The sequence below is a fragment of the Athene noctua genome, chromosome 36, assembly GCF_965140245.1.
Source record: "Athene noctua chromosome 36, bAthNoc1.hap1.1, whole genome shotgun sequence".
Classification (NCBI taxonomy): Eukaryota; Metazoa; Chordata; class Aves; order Strigiformes; family Strigidae; genus Athene; species Athene noctua.
Genome location: NC_134072.1, coordinates 553,430 through 561,755, shown reverse-complemented (window position 1 = coordinate 561,755; position 8,326 = coordinate 553,430). Strand labels below are relative to the sequence as shown.

The window sequence follows — 8,326 nt, the reverse complement described above, 5'->3', positions numbered from 1 at the left end:
ATGTGCCAGCCACACATCAGCTGGGACAGCCTGCGATGTGACGAGCACGGTGCCGTCCCTGCGAGGAAATCCGCCCCAGGCCACGGCAGAGAACTGCAGGAGCTCAGCCAGGGCAGAGGAAGAGCGCTCTGCCGAAAGCCTGGGCAGGGGCTGAGGGGAGAGGTGGCGCAGGAACGCAGCGCTGCTGCCTCCGTCCTCACGGCCACTTTGGTCACAGACGTGTTCTCACCCAAATGGAACGTGGTGCTGCCATTCTGGGCCAGGACGGGGTGTGAAAAGAAAAGAAAATGAAGAAGAGAACCAAGAGCGACCTTGCAGGCTGGAGTAGCAGAGGGAAGATATTATGGCCATTTATACAGCACGTATAAATGGGCCTCGCTAGGGCATCCCTGGGGCACTGGACTGTCCTCAGACACCTTTTCCACTGCTCTCTGCTGTCCTGTAAACTGTGTTTGAGCTTCTGCAACAACTGCTCGGGATGGTGGGCGACAGTTTTGTACAATCGATTCAAAACGAACAAACGCTGCCTCCGAGTTGCCGATGCTCCACGTTCCCCGCAGGCACCAGGCGAAGTGCTGGGAGGTGATCTGCTGCATCTCCCCTCTCCTCGCCCCTGGCCACTGTCAGCCTCTTTTCAATCAGGGGAATGTTTTCCATGATCCTGGCTGCCTTCGCCCTTTGTTTGGGGATCTGGTCTTGATGAAGATGAAGTAGCAATCATGAGGTACGGGCCAACATGCTGAACGGGGTTGATGCTGTGGAGGCAGCAGAAGGCCAGCACCATGTTAAATGAAAGTAGAAAAGGAGTAGATCACCTCAGAACCTGGGTGTGTTGTTGCGGCACTGTCTAAATGAATCTTCGGCTGTAAGAACCGTGGTTACAGCCTCAGTGGAAGCCAGAGGCGTCAAAGCCGTGCAGGCCTGTGTGGGCTGAAAGTACAAACGAGAACAAGTTTGAGGGTTATTAGGTTTCACAGGTGGGTAGGAGGGTCACAGTGCTCTCCTGGGATCTGGAAGTTAAGGTGAAGTTGAGACAGCCTTGCTCCATAGCCCGACACAGGGATTGCCTTGGAGCCCCTTCCCCAAGCTCACAGAGGGACTTGGGAGGGAAGGATTTGCCCTCCTCTGGGCCACTGTGATATAATACAATACTTCCACACAATAATTCTAATCCAGTAATGCTTCTCTCCTCTGTCCTCTTTATTCATGTAGAGAGTTGCCAAAGCCGAACTCAGACCAAGAAAGCCAGACTATAAAGAAGGTAAGTAGTGGTAATTCCTAAGGATTCCTTTTTAGCCTGGTTTCTGAGAAGGATTGCGTTTGGTCAGTCTATTTACTTGCTCCCAGAAACCTGTGATCACATCAGCCAGAATCAGCTGAAGTTGTGCCTGGAGATATCGCCAAGATACCTTTGGTTGCAGGAAACCTTTCTTGCCTGTCTGCCTCGCTCCCCTCTGATGTCAGGAGGTGGTGCTGGGTATGATATTGGGGCAAGATTACAAAGGAGGTGGATGGTAGAAACGTCCCCTTTGTTATGGAGTTGCCAGTTTGTTATTGAGATAATCGTGTCTCGGGAAGGTGTTTAAGTTTTCTCCTAAGCTGCAGGAGGCAGGGCAGCGTCTGTTTGTTTGTCTGGGAGACAGTGCCACAGCTTTGTCGAAGCAGGAGTCTTCTGCAGTAGCTGCAGTCCTCACCTGTCCAAAGCCAGCGGAGGAGCTGTTGAACACGAGCAGCATGAGAAAGAGGGGAGCTCCTCAGCCCCTTCCTTGGCAGGTCACCCCCTTCCACAGCGGACTTCTGTCTCCAGAGATGCCCAAAGCTGATGCCTGTGCACACATACACAGACACCGCGGCACAGGCACAGACACCTCCAGCAGGACAGACACCTCCCCGCCTTGGAGAGGTTCCTGCTGTGTCACCCTCTGTGGGGTGCAGAGACAAGTGCTGGAGGGGGCAAGGTCACAACTCACACCCCAGCCCTTTTATTGCCCAGTCAGGTCCCCATCGGATCAGTGGCAAAACCCGCTTCTCCTCCTCCTGCTCTGCCCTCGGCATCTGCTGCGCAGCGGGTGGGCAGCCACAGCAGGATTTTCCGCGGGAGGAGGCACCACAGACGGTCCTGGGGCTCCGGGGGCCATGGCTGCGCCCCCAGCAGGTGGGGGCCACCACGGTGGGCCGTGGGGGACAGGGAAAGGCACCAGGGGAAGGGGGAGAAAGCAGCACGCAGAGGCAGGGTCAGGGAAAGAGTAATTTATTGTCTTCAGTAAAGATTTGCTGCAGCCCTGGTAGTGCTGCCGGCAGGGCGGCCTCTTGCAGGACTGGGGAGAGTCCTGGGGGCTGGGGGCCCTCCTCTTTGGGGGGCACCGGGATCCCCCAGGAGAGCAGAGTCCCTGCCCTGGCTGGGAGCGGAGGGTCTGCAGCTACAGCCCTGGGCAGAGGGACCTGCTGCCACCACCTGCCCCGGCTCCTCCTGGGGCTGCCTCTGCTCTGCCAGGACAGGAGCAGATGGGGGGTGGCCAGCCCCCCATGGAGGGTGGTCTCTGAGGTGCCGCCTTCCTCCTCCCCGTCGGAGCTTTCACGGTTGCTGGAAGAGAGCGGGCTGGAGTCAGAAAACCCTTCCCGGGAGGTGGTGGGGCTGGGGCTGGATGTGGGGCTGTTGTGCTCCCTCCTGGCAGCGTAGGAGAGCAGCAGCCTCCAGGCCTCCTCGCTGCACCGGGGTGTCACCGAAATCCGGGATAAAAATAACTTACCGACACCAATGTGATGCAGATGAGCAGACACTTCTTTATTGACAGCCGGACGTGTAGGGGAGTGCTCTCACCAACACCACGCGCCGAGCACCAGAACCACACACCTTATATAGAACTTATATTCATTGTCTTACTTAAGCACACAACTTCCCAGAAATCATTAACATATTCTCCTCCTATTTCCGATTCTGCGCAGTAGAGGCAAGAAATGTCTAGAAATGGCTCTGGGGTGTAATGGGAGTAGGTGGTCCATGGGTCGGGGGTCGCCATCTCCCCCTGCCGGAATTACCTTCTGCTTAAGGACACGGTTTTCTTGGCAGGTACCTGCAAGCTGTTACGGTCACTGCCCTCAGTTCCCATTAATCCTGGACCTTGACACCTACCTGCATTCTTCTAGTCCCGTGTATGTATTATAAATCAGTTTACAAATCACCTCGTGTTTTGTTACCTGGGTTCTAACCGTTCCCATTAAACGATTATGACCAGTCCCTTCGGCCTTGCTGCGGGGCTGTACAGGGGATTTTAGAGTAGCAGTCGGTTGCTAGATTCAAAATACAATAAACGTGAAATGATTTTTACTGTAATATCTCTTAATTCTATACTTATGTTAAAATCAAACACAATTTCATTTCAGTTGTTAATAAAATCAGTAACAGGCGCACGGTGACACTGATGAGGCCACGGCCCAGCGTGCTCCTGGAGCCTGCGCTGCAGCGGCTGGACTGCGGCCTCCTCGTCCAGCCCAAAGCAGCACAGGGCACTCAGGACCAGCTTTTCCGCTGTCATCGCCAGCCACCACTGCTCCTCATGCATTGCCTCCAGCTCCCGGCGCAGCCAGGGCAGTGTGGGGTAGAGAACATGGTGGTTTTCCTGAAAAAGGGCTGCCCGGACCTCGGGCAGAAGGCCACCCGCAGTAGCCCTCTCCTCCACAGGGCTGGTGGACAGCAGCCGGGCGGCGCCACGGCAACGCAGTGATGGAACACAATGTCGCCATGGCAACGCAGTGATGGAACACAATGTCGCCATGGCAACGCAGTGATGTCACACAATGTCGCCATGGCAACGCAGTGATGTCACACAATGTCGCCATGGCAACGCAGTGATGTCACACAATGGCACCATGGCAACGCAGTGATGTCACAGTGCAGCAATGTGACATCACAATGCTCGATTGCTCTCTATATAGAGCCACCTGCTGGGAGAGCGGCTGATGTGGCCGCAGCTGGGAATCCGTGCAGGGTCACAGCTCCAGGAGAGCTCTTGGAAGAGCCATGGAGCAGCGTCTCACCACTGGCGCCCAAAGGACAGGCACACTTCAGAGGGCACCAGGAAGGAGGAGAAAGGTGAGCGGCGCGCCAATAGAGAGGGCTGAGCCAGGGAGCCTGGGGCACGGGGGGCTACTCTGGGGACCTCGGGATGTGCCCTTTCTTGCAGCTGCCAAGCAGGAGCCTAATGGAGCTAATGCCTGAGTGTCTCTGTTTTCCTAGGCCGGGCACAGGAGACAGCACCTGGGAGAAGGAGCTACCGGGCTGATGGACCGTGAGCTGCTGGACCTCCCACTCGGGGCCAAGATCCCTGTGCTGCCTGGCTCCAGGCCTGTTTTCAGCCGGGCGAAGCTGGGAGAGAAGGTGAAGGAAGTAGAAAAGGGGCAGAGAAGCTCTTCTCTTTTACGGGGTCCCCGCCATTCAGAGAAGTCCTTGCAGCCACCTGCTCTACAGCAGGAGCTGCAGCCTTTTGGTCTGACACGTCGGACCACTCCCACGAGAGATCTTTCCTCTGGCTGGGAAGTCATCCAGGAATTAGGCTGTACCTTGGAGGTTTGGAAATGCCACCCTGGGTGTGGGAGGAGCTGGGAAGTGCATCTGTCCCTGCTGGTCTCTCCTGCCCCGTTCACACTCTGGAACATCTCTCTTACAGCTTCAACTGCCCTCGGGCCATTTTGACCTGGGAGATCCCTACTGCCGCCTACTCAGGAGAGAGTACAACAGCCTGCACGACCCATATCTGAAGGCGTATCACAATCGCAGACGCAACTTCAGGAGGCTGAGGGAGGCAGGTTTAGTCATTAGCGATGGCCAGGTAGGTTTGGACGCTGTCGGGTTTATAAAAACGATTGTGTCCAAGCGGGCTTCCCCGAGCTCTGAGGGAGTGTGTGCAGGGGCACAGCTCCCCACCCGCCAGGTTCGGGCTGTTGCGGGCTCTGTAGCTGGCTTGACAGGGCCTGGATCAAACCCTCCCCTCGTCTCTTCACAGGTGACTTGCACGCTGAAGGAGTTCAATGACTACAGGCAGTACCTGCTCACACTCAGGGTGCAGGCGGAGAACGTGGCCAGGCAAGAAGAGGTAGGCAGAGCGGAGTGCTCGCGGCCAGCGGCCAGCGGCACGGTGCTGAGGGCTGGGGCTGTGCTTGCTGTGTCTCGGGGAGGGGGTCAGTGCAGAAGAGGGGAGGGCTGGGCTGGTGGGCCGGGCCTTGTGACGGGGAAGAGACCGCCCAGCTCAGAGCTGAGCTGGCACAGGGCGCTGGGGAGGGCATGGGCTGGGCAGGAAGGTCACGTTCAAGCACGCGGAGTGCTGAGGGAAGAAGCGCTTGTCTTCCTCCCTCATCACACGGCTGAAGCAGGGCGCTGGCCTGGGCCCGTGCGAAGCCTCAGAACGGGGGGGCGTGAGACCTTGTCCAGGCAACAGAGAGCCACAACCTGGTGTCACCTTTCAGGAGAAGCTTCGGCAGCACCTGGCCAGATTTAAGGCTGCCCTCAAACTCGCGACAGCGACGGACACTTCTCGCCTGGCACAGCGGCTGTTGCAGCCTCGGAAACCATTCCGCCCACCTCCACCCAAAGGCAGGAAAGGAAGGCAGCGCACAAGAGTGAAAGGACCTTTGCACAAAGGGCAAACTTGCTCCAAACATGAGTTTAGACAGGAAAGTGCCAAGCGGTCCCAGAGGCTCAGCAGCGATGAGGCAAATACAACTGCTGCTGAAGTCTCGCATCGGAGTTGCACAATTGCGAGGGAGAGCATCCAAACTGCCATCTCCAGAATTCAGCAGCGCCCTGCAGAACGGACTGGGAACGCTGGAACTGTGGTCCCTGAGGTTCTTGGAACAGGGAATAAGTCAGAGACAGATGTTAAGCCAATTCCAAGAGCCTCAGCCAAAGCTTTGGCTATAAGGGCCTTGGCAAAAGACATTGTGGAGAATGTATTAGAACTCCTATGTCAACGTGGGCCTGCTCTGAGCCCCGAATTGCAGTCTGGAAGGGGTGTCTCAAAACCGCCCACACGACAGCATGGAAAGGAGAGCCATCCCGCTGTGGATGCCCTTCCCTCCACGGGCCTGCAGTTTTCCAGGCAGCCCGTCCTTCCAGCAGGTCCAAAGCCCCCAGCCCGAACAGGAGCACGGCGCCCACTGCTGCGCATAAAGCTACCCGTCAGCCAGCCCCGGCAGCCCGTGTGAAAACGAGGGCGTTCCCTGGGAGGCTTGTGAGCAATGTCCTGAGGAGTCGTTTGGCAAGAGAGGTGCAGAGCCCCTGGGCCGCTCCAGCAGGGAGCAAACACAGCCCTTACTCTCTCGTGCATGCAGTAAAAGACTGTACTCCAGAGTGCTTGCTTGTGCCTGCCTCCGTTCAAGCCAGGCCCTACCGTGCCTGGGCATTTTCCCTGCCATCATTTGTATCGTCTTCCCTCCTACAGCCTCTGCCGTGCTAAGACCCAATTTACAGGGAATCTTCCCGGGGAGGTGAGACCTATCCAGCATTCTTGTCTCGTTTATGGAGCTTTGCTGCCAAGCTCGTGGCGGCGCGGGTCCAGCTCTAGGAGCTGGGTTTTCACCTTGTGGGAAGAACATTGTTGCTCTTGGCCTTGAGATCCTTTGTCCGGGGCCCCTTCTCCTCAGATCGAGCTCCCCAGGAGCTGCGCACAAACACGTGTGGTCCCCGACCCGGGCACCGCGCTGGCCTGTGTCCCTTGGGTCTCGGGTGCCTTGAGGCAGAAGACAGGTATGTTGTGGAGGCCCAGAATCGCGCACTTGAGCAGGGTCAAGCAGCCTGTGCCGGGGTTGACCCAAAGGGGAGCGGTGGGAGCGAGCCCCTCTCTGAGGGGAACGCGCTCCTGTGCTGTGCCACAGGCCCGGCCTTTGCCGGTCACTCATGCAGCGACCCCTGGGGGAGGGAGGCTTTCGGTCCCACCCGGGGATAAGTCAAACAGCTGACAGGGAAGGGGAAATTCAAGTTGCAACGGCTCAGCAGTGGGAATTTGTGGCTGAGGAATGATCATCTGCCACGGAGGGCAGGGTGGCCCCGCTGCAGGAAAGCGGTTAAACTGACTTGAAGCAGGGATGACAGAGACAAGAAGGACTCCCTGCAAGGCACTGTAGTTACCCTGGGCGGTGAGGTAAGAAACAGCCTCAGCATTGACTTGTAGCCATCCTGGAACGGGAGCTCTCAGGGGCTCCCTCTGCTCTGGGAGATGGACCCACAGCCCGGCTGAGGTGCCCCACGCAAACCGCGTACAGGATGGCGCTGCAGAGAGGAATCTGCTCGTGATGCGTCTTTGCCGAAGCCGTGTAGAACCGCTTAGTGCCGCAGGACTCCGCCCAGTGCATTGCTTGTCAATTTTCAGTTTTTCTTTTTTATATGTAAGCCCAAATGTGGGTTTAATTCCCCTCGAGGAGGACTGTAAAAATGCCCCAATAGCAGGAAACAGAGCCTAGCCTGCCCAGGAGACCTCTCGAGCCTTTGGTTCAACACTCTGCGCGTCTGCGGAGAGACAGTAACGCCGGCTGCAGGTCGGCTACAGCAGGCACCTCGAGGGGCAGCCGCGGCCCCGGCACACGGGGAGCGAGGGGCACGTTGTGCAGAAACTCTTTAGCTCTCCCTTGGGGAAGGCCTTCCCGCGTGACCTGCCGCGTATCGGAGGCCGTGGGCAGGGGATCAAGCTCAGGCCTCGACTCCCTCAGTGTCTCTTTCTCCATCCCAGCCTGTTCCCCAGGACGTTCCCAGCCCTTCGGGGGCACCAGCGCTCACCCCCACACACCTCCACAGCCAGCCCCTCTCTCTCCCAGGCTAAAGGCACCCTTCTGTCCTGGCTGGCCAAACCACAGAGCCCCCCTGCTCCCCGGCAAGACGGGCAGCATGCAGAGAGGGAAACGCTCACTGCAGGCACCTCAACCTGGCCAGATTTAAGGCTGCCCCCAAACCGGCAACAGCGACGGACACTTCTCGCCTGGCACAGCGGCCGTTGCAGCCTCGGAAACCACCCTGCCCACCTCCACCCAAAGGCAGGAAAGGAAGGCAGCGCACAAGAGTGAAAGGACCTTTGCACAAAGGCCAAACTGAGACGGGGAGTCTAAACAATCTGAGATTGATGGTGCAAGGCCTGCGCAAAAACAAGGGGAGGCGTATGGGACTGTTCGAACAAGACATACCAGGTGCCGATAACGTTGCTAGGCGACTATCTCCTAGCCCAAAGAGAAGTCCCCCCTAGTCCTTGAAGCAACAGACTACCCAAACACCAGCATAAACTGGCCTGGCAATCTGGACAAAAGCCAGAGAACAACTGAGGCTGCGCAGAGCGACAAGGTG

General features: G+C 57.5%; 1 protein-coding gene across 1 annotated transcript; it reads left to right on the top strand.

Annotated features, from left to right (window-relative positions):
- Positions 1–3,838: 3,838 nt before the first annotated feature.
- Positions 3,839–6,452, top strand: LOC141972846 (uncharacterized). Its single transcript, XM_074930882.1, has 6 exons — positions 3,839–4,093; positions 4,238–4,378; positions 4,668–4,829; positions 5,004–5,093; positions 5,464–5,946; positions 6,438–6,452. The coding sequence occupies exons 1-6, from the start codon at positions 4,022–4,024 to the stop codon at positions 6,450–6,452; spliced, it is 963 nt and encodes a 320-aa protein (XP_074786983.1). The 5' UTR covers positions 3,839–4,021.
- Positions 6,453–8,326: the final 1,874 nt, after the last annotated feature.